At 33.7% G+C, this 17176-nt stretch overlaps 2 protein-coding genes across 3 annotated transcripts; both read right to left on the reverse strand.

Moving 5' to 3' along the window:
• Positions 1 to 335: 335 nt before the first annotated feature.
• LOC107868144 lies at positions 336 to 7846 on the reverse strand. The gene is made up of 6 exons (XM_016714746.2): positions 7717 to 7846; positions 5550 to 5821; positions 4811 to 5462; positions 4519 to 4718; positions 3218 to 3462; positions 336 to 2465 (listed from the first exon to the last, which is right to left on the reverse strand). Exons 2-6 carry the CDS (start codon positions 5819 to 5821, stop codon positions 1426 to 1428), a joined length of 2409 nt encoding a protein of 802 aa, XP_016570232.1. The 5' UTR covers positions 7717 to 7846; the 3' UTR covers positions 336 to 1425.
• Positions 7847 to 12150: 4304 nt separating this feature from the next.
• On the reverse strand, positions 12151 to 15199 carry LOC107853103 (putative RING-H2 finger protein ATL21A). Of its 2 annotated transcripts, none has more exons than XM_016698125.2 (2): positions 14342 to 15199; positions 12151 to 12549 (listed from the first exon to the last, which is right to left on the reverse strand). In XM_016698125.2, exons 1-2 carry the CDS (start codon positions 14982 to 14984, stop codon positions 12500 to 12502), a joined length of 693 nt encoding a protein of 230 aa, XP_016553611.1. In that variant the 5' UTR covers positions 14985 to 15199; the 3' UTR covers positions 12151 to 12499. The 2 variants fall into 2 exon arrangements, with proteins under 2 accessions (XP_016553611.1, XP_016553603.1); XM_016698117.2 differs by having other exon boundaries at positions 12151 to 12532; positions 14342 to 15166.
• Positions 15200 to 17176: the final 1977 nt, after the last annotated feature.

A 17176-nucleotide genomic window follows, 5' to 3' on the forward strand; every position in this document is an offset into this window, starting at 1 on the left:
CCCCAAGAGTTTGCTTTGAGGACATTAATGAGTGTCTGAATATGATATTTACTATGTAGTAGTACTGTATAATCTTGAAAATAGCAGTTCTCACTTATCACTACACTGGTTTAAATCAGCATGAACCCCTACAGTCTCTTTTTCCAAGAAAATACAGTGGCTATTTAGGTTAATTCTTCTTTCTTTTATACAATGTAACGAGTAAAAATTATATTAGTAGTGAGTGGCTCTTAAATCCAATTATGAAATGGAAATCTGCACTTGGAAACGCCTGCGTTAAAGCAAATTATTACAAGTGAACTAGAGATCTATGATGTAAAAGGTTCCAATGGTAGTTGAACTTGTCCAGATGACAAGCAGACAACTCTATAAAGCTTTATGCATAAGAGCGGAACGACAATATGCACATGCACTTTTCATTGATTTTATGCAGAGACCCAGGAAGAAAGAGTTTTGAGGCTATGCACAAAGCTTAAGAGCAACTTCTAACATAAATTCCCACGCAAATACACACTTGATCAAAGTTTCAAAATAATTCCCAGATTTTGTTGCTTTCCTCTGGATATCTAGGCGAGTAGCCACTAGGCACCATGAACAGCACAGGCACTTTATAGTCGTGTAAGTCGAAACCAATCCTATGGGCAATAAATCATGAACAACAGCCGCAAACAAACTCTTTGCAACAACCAATCCTATAAGCAATAGATCATATATGCAGCCTCAAACAAACTCTTTGCAACACCCTTTCGCCTTTTGGAAGTTATATGCTCCCTATTCACTTTACTGGTGAAATCACTTATTGCAAAATCAAAGATATTATCATCTAAGAAAGCAATCACAAGATGTTCATCTGATCTCAAGCTCCACAACAGGTTGCTAATTGGGAGAGTCCTCCTAGGCAAATGTGGATACAAATCTGTCACATGGTCAGCTGCTCTATTTTTCTTGAGAAGATAAACCGATAAACCACTCACTAGTTATACATTCTTCTAATAGGATCCTCGCAGAATTCTGGGGTCATTGTTCTTGTTTATGTGTTCTTCCTTCGAGACTCATTTTCCATTTTCTTCAATACATGCAGAGGCTAAAAAGCCCAGGACGAACATTCAACATCTCGTCTTTAAGCTGTTAGGCCATTAGTCATGTCAGCATTTTCATCAACAGTGCCTATCCTCATGAGCCACTTTTCCACTCAGAGGCTTCAGCAATATTTACCAGGGTCCCTATACTGGCTTGGCTATGGATGAAATTGCATTATCTATTCTGCTATCAACATTCGGTAATCCACAACTAATGCCTGGCTCCGTGGAGTTCCAACATTAGTCTTCCAGCTGAGGAGTCTCTATTATCAAGCATTGATCCAGAGACTCCAACAATAGTGGATCAGCTGGAGTTCCAACATACATCATTCTGCTGGTTGCACAATCAGCTTTGTCCAAGTCCTCCGTCTTGAAAACCGTCTAAATTTGCAAATGATGTGTCTGTACAAGGAAGATTCTTTGTTATATCCAGTTCCTCACCAATCATGACACCTCCGTTATCGGAAAACACATTGGCTGATGTGATCCCATCAAGAGAAAACAATTGACTCGCACAAGCGGAGATGGATAATGGGCTAGTTTGCATCTCAACAGAAGGATGTCCCACAGCATGACTCATATCTGTGAGAGTGCCATTTTCAGTAGCTACCCGATCAACCTGGCGACTACTCAAATTACCTGTGGCAGAACTCGAATGCTGTAGCTCAGCCAGATCATCTACCGCATCGGTTAATGTGTGTGTTCTATTGCTTGCATTCACCAACTCCACACCACGTGTGCTAGCAGTCAGCTGAAGAGCTTGTCGCTTCGACTGGCCACTTCCAGGACCAAGTTGAGCATTCAACTGCTTCTGCACCCAGACAGCTAGAGAAAGTGCATGATCACGAATCAAAGAATCATGAGGTGGGCAGTGTAACATATCAACCAGAGCTTGCATATATTGGAACATACTGACGGATGGAGTAATAGACCCTTTGTCGCGTAGATATTTAATGCTTTTGAGAATATGCTCGCATAAATTCCCCATTTTTGCCCAATTACAATCACAAAGTGCATACTCGGAAGCTGGATTCCAAATAACATGCACTTGATGTCGATCTTCCTGATCAACAACTTTTGAATATTCACCCTCAACTAACACATCCGAATCTGGGATCTGCAAAGATTTCTGCCAAGCTGTTAAGCCACTCATCCATTCATCCTTCCAGTATCGTGCAAAATCATCCTTCCCTGAGTACTCATCAAGCCAGAAGTAAGAATGCACTGTAGTACCTAGCTTATCTACAAGCCAATCAGCACGTTGATATACACTTTTATCCTTCTCATTCAATAACCTAAGCTTTAATTGGTTGTGATAGTACTCCATTGATGAGCATGTCTCCTGGCTGGCAAGAGGAAGAGTTCTCAGTGCACTAGTCCACAGCCCTGAGTAGACAAAATCTGTCAGCAAAAATGACCCCAAAGAGGAACCAACTAATTAATTAAGGGAAGCATAAGAGAATTTCAAGCATTCTTAAAGAATGATGTGTTTTTGTTAAAAAACTAAAAGAATAAGGTGTTCTAGTAGAAAAAAAATTGGCTACCATGTCCTTTTAGCGTGAGGACGCTCAAACCTGAAAGGTTGCATGTATATCCACTACGAAGTTCATCAATCTATAATAATATAAATTAAATGTTTAACTGTTAGCTATGTGGTGTAAACTGAAAGATTGTTATGTAATTGAAAATTTGATAAGAGCTTTTGGACTTCAAAACCCTCAACAACAACAACAAACCCAGTGTAATCCCACATACCTTCTTGGTGCTTTTATTTTTTGAAACAGACTCGGTGCTTTTCTTTATAGTAATAATATATTTATTTATGCATAAAAAAGAAATATCCACTACAGGCGGAAACCCTTTGCCACTTGAGCTAAGCCCAGGGGGGAAAAAGACCATCGCTTGCCAGAGTTGTGTGAAACGTCTTCTTTTATAAGGCATGTGAAACATATAGGATGTCCCAAAAAAAACTGTTGCACGATGTGGACAAAGGGAGTGTTAGTTCAAATTCATGCTAGGCCTGGATCTGAATCACATTATCAGTATGTCAAATGAGTTAGCAAAAGACTTGTTAATCTAACTCCAATAACGAATCTGTAGGTACATGCAGAGACTGTTTTACGAATAGTACGCCTAACCTAGTCTCGGGTACCATATGGCCTTGAAATAGTCCAAAAAGTCTGCAACATCCACAAAATCTTCCATAAATTCTTCAAACAAATCAGCAGTTCCATCCCCTTTGCAGATGCGATGCACTGCCTGGCCGAGCCTCTTTGCAATTGCAGCACAGGTCTCCAGTTCTGAGCATTTCTTAATCAAACTCTTATGCCATGCACGACGAACCCGCCAAAAGCATATCAATACAGAACACTGAAACACTTCCCTGAGTGATAATCAAACAAAGATATAATACACCATTCATGCAGGAAAAAATCAAGAAGATACAGGAGTAAATGACTAGGAGGCCCTATTTTAAACTGTGCAATCTAGTACACAAAATATATAATCTGCAGCACCACAACTCATGAGCGACTGATAAAACACAAAAAGGAAAAAACTAAGTAACATGGCTAACAACATGCTAAATGAGAAAAGTATGCGTTAAGTTCAATCATTCATTTAAATTTCGCTACTATTTTTTTTTTTTTTTTGATAAAGGTAATGTTGTATTCATCAGCATTGAGGATAATGCTGGAGACCTCCAAAAAATTGTTTCACAGCAAAAAACCAGAAAATAAAATAGATTACAGGTTCCCTATAAATTCTCTAATTTGTGCATCTTCTTCTAATCCTTCTTCTTTACACCAGAAATAAAAGGTAGACATACATAACCATTTGACTTTCTCAATTGGATTAGCCTTGTTTTCAAAGCACCTGTTGTTTCTTTCCTTCCAAATAGACCACCAAATGCATGATGGTATTATGTTCCACCACTTCTTTTGAGTTTTGCTCCCTCCTCTTCTGATCCAGCAACTAAGAAGGTTTGATGTATGAGAATTTCGCTACTATTTAACCTTTGGGGGATGAACACGACTGTTAGATTTAAGCTGGGACCATAAAATGCTGACAGGCTTTTCAAATTCACTACTGTCAATAAGAAATATTATGGCTAATTGTGTATCAGATGCTGGTTTCTTCAATTCTTCGTTAGTTCAAATTATTCAGACCAATCCAACAGAGCAACAGTATTTATCTGTTAATCTCATCAATCCACAAGTCTAACATGATAAGTTTCCTGTACCCAAGACTATTAAAGTAAAAGCCCCTGAACCCAAAAGATAGATGTCATTTGTGCAACTCTAGTTCGCCATGCTAAAGAGAAACCCCATGTCCATCAGGAAAAAGAAATAAGGAAAACAACTATGGTCATTGATTTGTATTCAATTACACTATTACTTGATCATGCAAATGAATGCGGGACGAAAAAATTGTAAGCAACCTGATGGCAAGGATGTCGGCTAAAGGATCATCCACAATGAATCCAGCCAACTTCCACTTAGGATCTTTCATATGAACTCTGTTATATAGTGCCCTCATCCATCTAAGTGTATCTCCACTTGCACATCTAGGTGTTATTATCCATGCCACCGGTATAGCCTTGTTGTCTGAGTTGAACACAACAAGACTGTGAATAGGATACTGGATGAATTTTCATAAAAGAGAAAGTAAGCTTTCAAGTTTTCAGTCTTTTTTAATTCTAGAAATTTGGTAACCATATAAGCAAAAGATACCTTTAATTTATTAGTTCCAAACTTTGAATCAGAGACCAGCAGGCCGTGATTACCGAATCGAATCAGTTGTTGCAACTGCCATTCTGTTTGAATGCCCAAAATAAAAGGGTCGGAATCAGAGAAATTCTCATAAAAGAACACTTGATTCTGGTGATTTTCAACCCACATACTAACGCTGACTGCATCGTCTGTGTCGAGTTCATAAGTAGAGCGGCGTATGCTCCTCTCTTGTCGCCGAACATACCTGTGAGTTAAAAGGTCATCTCGGTTGCACGGACCTCCTTGTTTCTCCACTGATTCATTGTGTCTCTGCATGATTGTTTCCACAGACACCCCAACATAGAGCAGGGACATAATACGGAGACGAAGATCCTCTGAGATGTATGGAGCATACATGGCGCGTGTTCCAGCAGACTTTTTGTCCTGTGGGCCATGGCATGGTAATCCTTTCTTATCCACATGCTTATCTTGGTTATAGATGATAAGTGCTACAGATGGTTCAGCAATTAAGCGTTTGACAATAAAGTGGCAGGTGCATCCCCTCTTTGTATTAGGTCGACCTGAAGGTTTTTTCTTAGGAACGTATGTGTTTCTACTCGGCCGAACGATTCCACCCTTTCTATGGTCATCAGGGCCAAATGAGCACCAGTACCTAAAGAATCATAAGGTTATTTTTATAAAACGCATTGTGGCAAATACAAGCAACTAAACAAGCTAAAGAGATAAAAGTACAGCTTACAGAATATATTCAAGGATGCCATCAACTTTAGGCTTGTAAGTCGTCTCCGCAGGCCGACGTCTCCGAGCTTCAACATGAAATCTTGTTGGACATTCTTTATTAGCAGATTCACCCCTAACAAAGTCATCTACTCTAGCGAACGGAATGAGAGCAACTCTGTCTATGTTATCACGCCAACCTTCTACCTTAGACCACACAAGTTCAGCAGAAGAAAACTCCAAAGTCGGGGGGCTCTGAACAGGAAGGGAAAGAATTTGATCCCATCTAGCCATCTGTGATAATAGATTGGAAATGATGAGGGAAAGTAGAACAGATTACACTTGTAAACATAAAATGAGTTGGATTGTGAACATTTACTAATCAGCTTCGATTATTCTTCCTTATGACATGTTGGTGTTTTACGGCCCATGAATTTTTTGAAAATATTTTATTAATTAACGAATGAAATAAACATAAATCTCAAACTAGTTGGGATCGGCTACATAAATTTTCTGGGTCGACCAAACTCTTTCATTTAGTATTAAAAATAAATCATCATAATTTGACTATTTTACAATTACTAAGAATCTATCACAACCCTCCTTCAAGGTTGGACCAGCCATATTTTTCACACAGAAAATACAACAACAACAACATATCCAGTGTAATCCCACGAGTGAGGTCTGGGGAGGGTGGTAAAATTGTGAAAATTTAATAAAGTTGTAACATTTTAAAACATAGCAATGTAGTGTGATAAAATTCATGCAAGCATCAAAGAATACAAACATAAGTATACAACCATCACGATATAGCAACCATTAACAACAATCCGATTATTATAAAGAAACATCATAGAGCCCGTTTGGATTAGCTGAATTTAAGTAGCTTTTAAGCACCAAATGCTGAAAAGCACTTTTCAAGTGCTCGAGCTGATTTTATAAATAAGTAGTTACATGTTTAGATAGAAGTATTGAAGTTGGAAAAAATTTGTTGATGTGTGTGTTTGGTAAACAACTGTTAGTAAGCTTTTTTTTTTCCTATTAAATTACTGACATATCATAAATTTGTTAACACTACAAAACAGCTTATTACTACAAGATTTTTTATTCTAAATTTATTTAGCTACAAAAAAATTCATATTTGAATTCACTATCAATTTATATCAACTATCCTGATTGCATCAACTTATGCAACAAAGTTTGAGTTGGATTTGTGCAAAGTGATCCCTATATCCTAATTTGTTGCATGATTCAATTCATTTCTTTATCAATGCAAAATTAAAGTAAAAAGTTGCAGACATTGATCTTTTTTAAATTTTACTTTTTTTTTCCTCACTTAACAATTCACTCTCCAAACTCGACTTGTGAAACTACACTGAGTATGTCGTTGTTGCAACAATTCACTCATCGTACGATCATAAAAATGACATTCTATTCGCCCCGCATAATTGCAAGATTTCTGCAGCCAAATTTCAACCAGTGTACCCAGCGCCATTCCGTTGCGTGTGTTATCGTCAAATATATGTAAGACTTTTAAAGATACACACACACATATATATGTATGTATATTTGAATGAAGTCCATAGGTGCTAAGCTTCTAGCATAGAAGCTGAGCCAGAAGTTTCACCAATCAGTGTTGGATGAGCTCTTTTTAAGTGACTTATAAGCTAAAAGTAGGTAGCAATCAAATTTTGGCTATTAGTTTTTTTTTTTTTTTTTTTTTTTTTTTGTACTTTTTAAGCCTAAAATAAAGTGCTTAGAGCACCTCTGTCAACAACAAGAAGGTACCCAGTATATTCTGACCAAGTGGAGCCTAGTGAGGGTAAGTGTACGCAGTTCATACCAGTACCCCAGAGGTCTATGTCAGATAAAGAGGCTATTTTCGATAGACCCCCGGCTCAAGAGAAGCACCTCTGTCAAATACCTCCAAAAATTAAAAAGTGCGGCAAAAGCACAAAAAAAAAGTCAATTCAAACACGCTCTAAGCAATTCAAACTATGAAAAAGTAAATACACAGAAGAAGCCAAAGTAGTTCGACATCTACCATATATATATACACACAAAAAGTAATTTTAAAGGTTCAACATTTCTATTATTCATTGCAACTTTAATGCATATTTACTTTCTTAAATTCCGTGTCATGTTAAAACCAGACAAGCAAATGAGTAGTATATATTTGGAAGAGATACCTATTGAGTACGGCGGAAGAAAGAGAATTGCAGGCGGCGGAGCTTGGTGGTGTAAAGCGGCTGAATTAGGTTGCACTATATATAGTTTTACAATGATATCCAACTGGAAAATGAAATCTTTTGGGTTGACACTTTGGACCTTTAAGTTTCCAGAATTGTCATTTGCCCCCTTTGGCTTACCTATATAGGGATCGTTCGGTTCGAAAACTAGTTATTTTGGGATTAACTATTACGGGATTAGTTATTTCATTCTTAAAAAGGAATAAAAATAACACTAAAATTTTAAAATAAGTTATTATCATGGGATAAGTTCATTCTAAAATTAATTTTAAAATTAGTTATTGCTTATCCGTCTACCAAATGACCCTTAACGTGTGTTCAACACGCAAAATTGGGCGCTTCCACCTTAAAATCTAAGGGTATAATACATAAATATGACCTTAAACTTTGAGCACAAATATGACCTTTAAATGACTTTTTACTATTATTTTTTAATTATTTTCGGCTCAAAAATGAAAATGGCATCTAATTTCTTTTGTCATTGCGGAAAAAGAGCAATATTGAAGATTTATTAATTAGGTGGTTCAGCCTCATACGAAAAAGCCGCGCGGGTATGTATATATATTATAAAGCAGAGAGCGAATTTAAGTTATCTCATATATCTCAATATAATTTATTTAAATATTAAATTAAAAATGAAACTATACTAATAATAAAAAAAATATAATTTTAATAAAATGTTATTAAATTAACATTATTAAGGATAGCAGTAGTAGTATATTAAATTAACGTTATCAAATTAATGTTATTACAATATTATTAAATTAACGTTATCAAAACGTTATTAAATTAACGCAGGGGTGGACCTACATGGTTGTCATGGGGTTCACCCGAACCCCCTCGGTAAAAAATTACGTTATATATAAGGTAGAAAATCTATATTTATGTACGTATATTAATGTTGAACCACATAAAATAAGGCACTTAGATAGCCTAGTGGTGTTATTTGCTCTTCTTGGGCTCTTCCTCCAGCCTACCGCGCGGCTTCAATTTTTGAATTAAAAAAAAATTAGATGTTGCTGCTATAGAAGTAAATAAAAAATTTATAATAATAATAATAATAATAATAATAATAATAAAAAAAAAAAAAAAAAAAAAAAACGACGCTGTTTTAACACAAAAAATAAAACTTTGACAGTGCACAAATATGACCTTTAACTATTCAAAACTGCACAAATATGACCTTTAACTATTCAAAACTGCACAAATATGACCTCCCTCCAAGTCAGCTCTTTTAACGGCGTGGCACCATGTGATTGGATTACCTTTCCACGTAGGCACGAGTGAAACTCACGCATGGGGTTGCAAAATCGAAAGTCATATTTGTTCAGATTTTGAATAGTTGAAGGTCCTATTTGTGCACTATCAAAGTTTAAGGTCAAAGTTATAATTTGGTGTCAAGTTTAGGGTCATATTTATGTATTATATCTTTTAAAAATTTCATACATGAACTATTATGTGTATGCATTTTCTAGCTGAATTGTTTATCAAAACATAACTCAATTATCAATTGTTTGAGTTTCATACATGAATTTTTAGGTGTGAAAAGTGAAACAGTTAAGGTGCGTTTTGATAAACAGTTGATGATAATTCAGGTAGAAAATCACACAAATATAATTAATATATGGAAATTGAATTGGGTAGTGTGTTTTTGACCACCAATTCTTTATAGATGATATTTTCTTAATGTTCTAATTAAAAAATAGCCTAATATATAAAAAAAGGATAACTACATATCTTAACAAACATAGACTCTTATTACCCTATTTAGCTTAAGTTTTAATTAATTACAATTCATAACCCATTCTTGCCTATTAATTATTCCTAATTATAATTCATAGTCTCTCTCATGTATTTTCTCTCTTTTTCTATTTTCAGCTTATTGAGGACATGACTCTTGATAGGAAGGTGTGGAGGTCGCGGATTAAGGTAGAAGGCTAGTGTGAGTGTGTGGGTTGTGGCTCGGGGTTAGGAGAGTTTGAGTGTGGTGGATGTCTTAGGTATTGTGAGGGTATGTAGGTGAGTATCCGTTTTCTTATATTTATTGCGTATTGCTCGTATTTTTTCCTATTTCGGAATTTTTTAATATTTATTGTTATTATTTATTATCTCTTATTTCTGTTTATGTTATCCACCATGTCTCATGTTTCATTACGACCTTAGTATACTATTCTCATTCTTGAGCCGGGGGTCTATCGGAAACAACCTCTATACCTCTTCAGAGATAGTGGTAAGGACTGCGTATATTTTAACCCCCGAGACCTCACTTTGTGGGATCTGTTGTTGTTTTATTTTCTATTATTCTTTTTTTTTTTCAATTTTTTTCTTCATTTTTTTTTTATTTTTTTTTGTTGTTTTCTCTTTCTTTTGTCTTTTTCATTTTTTCCTTTTCATTTTTTCTCATCTTTTTTTTTTCTTTGTATTTTTAATCTATTTTTTATTACTTTTTTCTTTTTTCTCCTTCTTTTTCTCTCATTTTTTCTTTCTTTTTTTCCTTTTCATTTTTTCTCCTTCTTTTAATTTGTGTGAACTAACAAATATAAATACAATTGCGAACTATAACATACAAATACAAGTGCGAACTATCATTTGTATTTTTTAATTATTGAAAAAGAACGATTGATTTTCTTTCTACGAATACTTGTTTTTATTTATTGATACGAGTTGTATTTACTGATACAAATAAACACAATTCAATTTTTTATATAAATACAATATATACAAATACATATTGTATTTGTATTTGTAAAATCATTTGTTTGTAATTGCATTTGTATCAAGTGATATTTGTTTATTTACAAATATGAATGATAATTTTGATATACAAATATAAAACGGTACATTTGTATCAAATGATACATGACATATTTATATATTTTAGACAATTAATGCATTTACTTGTTTGTATACAAATACAAGTAATAAATTGTACATAGTCTTGGCTAAATACAATATGCAATCAACTTACAAATACAAATGCAAAATAATTTTTTAAAAATAAAAAGGTATCAACGAAAATAGAATATAAATACAAGTATAATCCAAAAATATCTAAATACACAAACACAATGAAACCATAATATAAATATAATTCAATATAATATACAGTCAATTATAAAATATAAATACAAAACAATTCTTTATAATACAAATGCGAACTATAAAATGCAAATATAAATGCGAAATATAAAATATAAATAAAAGGACGAACTTTAAAATATAAATACAGTTGTATCAATGAACATAAAAATATAAATGATGCTGTGACTACAAAGACGATAAATAGCTGTGGTATTTACGTTATCATCCATGACTTATGGTTGACTAGCCATATTTTTCGAAAATATAAAAATATACAATAGAACAAAAAAACAATAGAGAAAATAAGTACAAAAAAGAAAATAAAAAAAATCAAAGAAGAAAAGAAAAGAAAAGAAAAGAAGAAAGCGAAATAGAAGTTGGAGATTAAAGAGAGAGAAAAATAAAAAGAAAGAAACGAAAAAATAAAAATAGAAAAAAGTAGAAAAAAGAAAGAAGAAAAAACGGGGGAAATACGAAAAAGAAAAATATAAAAAAATAATGATAGTGTTTTTGGCGAAACTAAATATGTAGTGTATTTATGTTTTTTATGAATACAATCCACTGAATAAAAGTAAATACAACGGCTATGAATAGAATATAATAGCTATAAATGGTAATTATGTAAAATTTGGTTATGAAAGGTGAGTGTCACGACCCGAGCCGGGGCCCTGGCCGCGAAGGGCATTCCGAACCATCAAGGCCCGAGAAAAGTGAATACAACGGCTATGAATCGAATATAATAGCTATAAATGGTAATTATGTAAAATGTGGCTATGGAAGACGAGTGTCACGATCCGAGCCGGGACCCTGACTGCAATGGACATCTCGAACTATCAAGGCCTGAGAGACCCCTATAACTCCCCAACCCACTTGTGATATTGTCCGCTTTGGGTCCAGGCCCGCACGGCTTTTAAACGCATTACGACTTGCTTACTTATATACCCAATATCCTCCTGTGTTTTGCCGATGTGGGACTCCTTTCTAAGTTGGAGTGTAACAGTGAGTTTTATCGCAAAGTGCCACTATTTATGAAAGATACCTTATAGAAAAACTAAAATTATTTAGAATTATTCAATGAAAAGTTTTAAGTAGAAGAATAATGACACCTTCTAAAGTGAAATGTACACCAGCAAACTTTTCTTATTTGTGCAAGTAATAGCATTGATCAAATTTATCTATTGTATATTTTTCAACTGCTTCTGCATACTATTATATCATCTATACATATCCTCGTTTTAAGTTAGTGTGGGATCATGTTTAGATCTTTTAAATTGTTCAAAAATATATGTGAGATAAAAAGATAACTTTAGAAGTTTTTATCAATCGATAAATTAATCAGTATGCGTAATACAAATCACAAATATTAACGTCCAATTTATCAAACCACGTATCGTATCTATATATCAAAATCCAATTTCCTCACACTACTCATTTGCACCAATAACCAACCAAAAGTTTTCACATATATTTGTCCATTTGGGCCATAATTTTGATTCTGAGAAGTACTAGTTTTTTATCACAATTTTGTTCAAAGCTTCATAGTTCCCAAAAATAGGATTAGCTTGAGGTTCCTTCTGAGTCTCTTTCTCCTCCTCTCTCTTAGAATATTGAGATAACTTCTGTATATCTAACAACATCACCACTATAAACATGAACAGGATGATACACCCCAACGCTGCAAATTACAAAGAACTAAATTAGGGTCAGTCTGGTGCGTGGCAGAGCTAGAATTTTCATCAAATAAATTCGAAATATAAAAGTAAATAAATATACGAAGAAACTATAAAGATGATTCAACATCTACCATAGTCTATATATACTTAAAACTTAATTTTGACTTTGTATATATGGTATAATTTACCAGCTAAGATGCTCTTTAGGTTCGTGCCTGAGTTAGTCCCTGTAAAACTATACAACGAATATAAATTTTTTTAAAGTAAATACATAACTACCTCTTGATGTTGGTCGAGATTTTCAAAAAGACACCTAAACTTTGAATTCGATCTATTACCCCACGATTCTTACTTAATCCATTGCAAATACACAATTTTTCGCTGAACGTCAATCACAACAAAGAGAGTGAACACACGCACCAATCAGGTGCTGACACGTGTTAAATATATTTAATTTTATATTTTATTTATTTTTTAATAAATTTTTCTTTTTTATTTAATTTATTACCCACCCACCCCCTCTTCCCCCACCCCAACCCATCCAGCAACTCCTCCCTCCTCCTCCCGTGTCCAGCAGTACCCCTTACCCTCAGGTCTTCTTCATCCAGCACCCCCACCCCGTCAATGTCTCCCCCACCCACGCACCATTATCACCACCGCCACCATCAGTACCACTATCACCATCAAAACACACTCACCACCATCATGAAATTAAAACACCATTTTTACACTTTTGAATTTTTCGTGAATTTCAATCATTTTAATTCAAACTTCATATCAATTGCTTCTTCAAAATCAAAATTCAATTCCATTAAACATTCAAAAGTAATAAATGGAGCTTTAATGATATGATTTAAAACAAAAAAAAAGCTTCATTGGAGCTTTAATGGAGGTGCTTTAATGGTGTTGAGGATCTTTAATGGGTAGTTAAATGATATGATTAACTATAAAATGAAAAACTTTAATGATATGATTTAAAAAAAAAAAAAGCTTCAATGAATCTTTAATGAAAGATTTAACGGTGTTGAAGAAGAAATGGTGGGGAGGAGAGAGGCGGGTATGGGCTAATATTTAAAAAGAAAATAAATATATTTTTTTAAAAAGAATACAAATTATATATTAAATTATTTACACGTGATAACTTTTAATTGGTCAAAAAATCAAATTTGAGCCAGTGGTGCGTGTATATACTCAGAGATCCAAAATGATGTATTTGCAACGGAATAAAAAAGATTCGTGGGGTAATAGGTCGAATTCAAAGTTTAGGTGTCTTTTTTAAAATTTCGGACAAGATCAGTGGCGTAATTATGTATTTACTCAAAATTTTATACAATCAACCACAAGACCCAACTAGTCTGGATTGAGATGCAGCTAGCGTTTGACCATAGATTTTGAGCGTAAATTTTAAAAATTTATCTTCAAATATTTATTTGACCGAGAAAATTTGATCTTCAAATATTTTGAAATTTCCAAATCGGGCTCAGACTTTTTTGGGTTTTTGGGACTTCCGCTCACAAACTTCAAACTTTTTTCAAGTAAAAGACACGTCCAAACACAACTTTAGTCTTGGTCAATCAATCAAACATCAGTAACTTGAATCAAATCAACTAAAACAAGGAGAACATATTGCATATAAAATAGTACAGTTAATTTCTGAGACGATCACTCAACTAATAAAAATCATTCCAGAAAATCATGTTACTTTGTTTTGTAACCGAAAAGTCACTCAACTAATGAAAATCATACAAGAAAGTCACGTTTCTTTGTTTCGTAACCGAAAAGTCACTCAATTTTTGTGATAAATTACATACCTTTATCATCTACTATCTCATTGAGTCCTTCAAACAGCCCTGCTGTAAACTTTGCTGTTAGACTGTCTTGAGAATTTGCCAAGTGCCATGTTAATCCAAGTCCAAAAGTGTTATCAGACAAGAAAGGACTATATGAAAATGGGATTCCAACAGTCTTAACATGGTTACAAAAATCTGTGACAACAAATGATGTTTCCACAACATACACATGATGTCCAATGCCACTTAGACAAGGGACTTGTAAGAAAGAAGAAATTTCAGCTGAACAATTCAGGTACTGATACTCTTTCAGTACATAGTAATAGCTAAATGGAGTGTTAGAAAGATTCAGGTTCAAGAAAACTCCATGGACACAGTTTTTCGGATCGATTAATTCGAGTTTTTGGAGATCATATGATATGGATTTAATGACTAAATCCCCATAAGATGGGAAATTTAGAATGGTCATGTTTTGTTTACATTGTAACACAAAATCAGGGAGACCTGCACAGTGCTGAGGCTGAATTTGGTGAAGTGTGAAAGGATACTGAATGTTGAAAGTAGAGCTATTTGCACAACTAATTGGTGAACAACTAGGTGTATTTGCTTGTGCTTTTACATGTAGAAAAATAATGAACATGGAAATGAAGATTAGAGCATCCATATATTCTTAACTTGTCTCTCAATAGAACCTTTTTTGGGTATGTAAGTTTAGTGTGTGTGAGGACTAAGGAGTAGGAAAGGGGGTAAAGATTGTGGACTTCAAAGAAACTTGAAGTGTTAGATGGGGAAGGTATCAAAGTGACCTTCCAGCTAACTTTTAGCGGTTTAGCCAAGTTTTTTTTTTCTCTCTTCCAAAAGAGGTGTTTGACCAAGGTTTATTAAAGGTAAGTTTTAAAATAATTAATTTATCTTCTTTAAAAGGTAAGCTATAAATAAGAGAAATAACACTATGTTTATATTTACTTAATTAATGATGAACTTGTTTATCGAAAATATAAAATATTCCTCTGTGTTTTTTGTTTTCATCATCATTAGTTAGTTTACAATTTACATGTTCCGCTTCTCTAACACAATTGAAACATTTACCATCATATCTTAGGGAAGCAGTCATCATCGTTGTTATTAAGAGTAACAAACTATTTTTAAATTGCTAATACAACATATAAAAATTATTTACGATAATTCTTTCTTTTGACAATCAAGTTAAAGCGAAAATAACTTTTTCATCTTTTATTCATCATATTAATATTAGAAAGATCGTAACTTATAGAATTTTTTTGTATAATTTTTGAACATTCAAATTTTATATTTAAAATATTGAATTAATCTAATTCAATTCAATTTTAAACATTAATCAACTTCACTCGCATTAAATTAAATGTGACAAGTAAAAATAAATGAATGAAATAACAGATGGAGCGTAGGAAAGAGGGAGAAATGGGATAGAAAGAAATCAGAAGAGTTTGAAGGCAGAGGAGTATGGGGAGAGAGAAAATTGAGGAGATGAGTATTTATTATCAAATAACAATTACTAAAAATAACTTATCTTATAAAGAAAATAAATTAATATTTTAAAATTTTTAACTTTAATAGGTTTTATATTTACATAAAAGTGTAAAAAAAAAAAATTACAACTGTCAATGAATTTTAGTTAATCTCTACTTAAAAACAATTTTAAAAACTTGATCAAACACTAATTACTGCTAAAAAGTATTTTTTAAAATTTATTGATCAAACATAAGTTACTTCTCACCAAAAGTATTTTTTTTGAAAAACACTTCTTAAGTTTATTATTTTTCTATTACTACTTGTTGTCTCATATGCCTCTATTTTCTTACTGGTCTGCTATTGCTTATGTCTCATAAATGTTGTGTTTTTTTGTTTTCTTGGTGCCAAGAGTCTAAAAAAATTTGCTTACACTCTATCCTCTTCAAATCTTACTTGTGAGAATATAGTGACTACTTAATAGCATTAATATTACGCTCAATTGGATTTGTCACACTCCAAAACAAAGATGGATAGACCAAGAGCCCTATTGCATCATATCTAAGGTATTCCTTAGTTCGGATCAAAGAAGCAATTCCATTCAATCATGATCATTATCAAATTGACTGCGGTCTATTTTTGTCCGTAAAGATCTAATAAGTGTTCTTTCTACTTCTAATATGCCATAACTAGGTCAAAATCATTCTCAACGAGTTCATAAAACATGATCTCAATGACAGTTCAACTCCGTACTTGGCCTCGAGGAGTGGTGAGCAGCACGAAGCTCGTTTTAATCAAATGACATAGTATTGTGATAGCATCCAGGATGACCCACTTGTATTAAGATTGACGAGCTTTAATGTGAATCTTTCTACTTCTAATATGCCATAACTAGGTCAAAATCATTCTCAACGAGTTCATAAAACATGATCTCAATGACAGTTCAACTCCGTACTTGGCCTCGAGGAGTGGTGAGCAGCACGAAGCTCGTTTTAATCAAATGACATAGTATTGTGATAGCATCCAGGATGACCCACTTGTATTAAGATTGACGAGCTTTAATGTGAATCAAGAAGATGCTTATGATGGACAAAGAGTCCAAGAATGAGTCCAAAAATTATCGAGAAGCATGGGGTCCAAAAATTATCGAGAAGCATGGGCTAAGTGCTACACATATTTTATGACTCAAGTCCAAACGAAGAAAATTGAGCCCATATGGGTTTTGATTAAATTCAAAACCTTTTGCTTTCCTAGTTTAAAATTTCCTAGATTTATTTATTTTCAAAAAAGTAGAATTCGAATCCCATGATATTTGGGATAGGTTTTTTTCTAGTATATAAGAATGAATTTTGTTATTTTCAAGGAGAC

Source organism: Capsicum annuum, chromosome 1, assembly GCF_002878395.1.
Source record: "Capsicum annuum cultivar UCD-10X-F1 chromosome 1, UCD10Xv1.1, whole genome shotgun sequence".
Lineage (NCBI taxonomy): Eukaryota > Viridiplantae > Streptophyta > Magnoliopsida > Solanales > Solanaceae > Capsicum > Capsicum annuum.

Coding starts and splice junctions, on each gene's coding strand:
- LOC107868144 (XM_016714746.2), bottom strand. CDS start 5,821: ATGGCTAGATGGGATCAAATTCTTTCCCTTCCTGTTCAGAGCCCCCCG. Junction 4,719..4,810: donor TTGGAACTAATAAATTAAAG/GTATCTTTTGCT, acceptor AAATTCATCCAG/TATCCTATTCACAGTCTTGT. Junction 2,466..3,217: donor CATATGGTACCCGAGACTAG/GTTAGGCGTACT, acceptor TTGTCTACTCAG/GGCTGTGGACTAGTGCACTG.
- LOC107853103 (XM_016698117.2), bottom strand. CDS start 14,984: ATGGATGCTCTAATCTTCATTTCCATGTTCATTATTTTTCTACATGTA. Junction 12,533..14,341: donor TGAGATAGTAGATGATAAAG/GTATGTAATTTA, acceptor TGTAATTTGCAG/CGTTGGGGTGTATCATCCTG.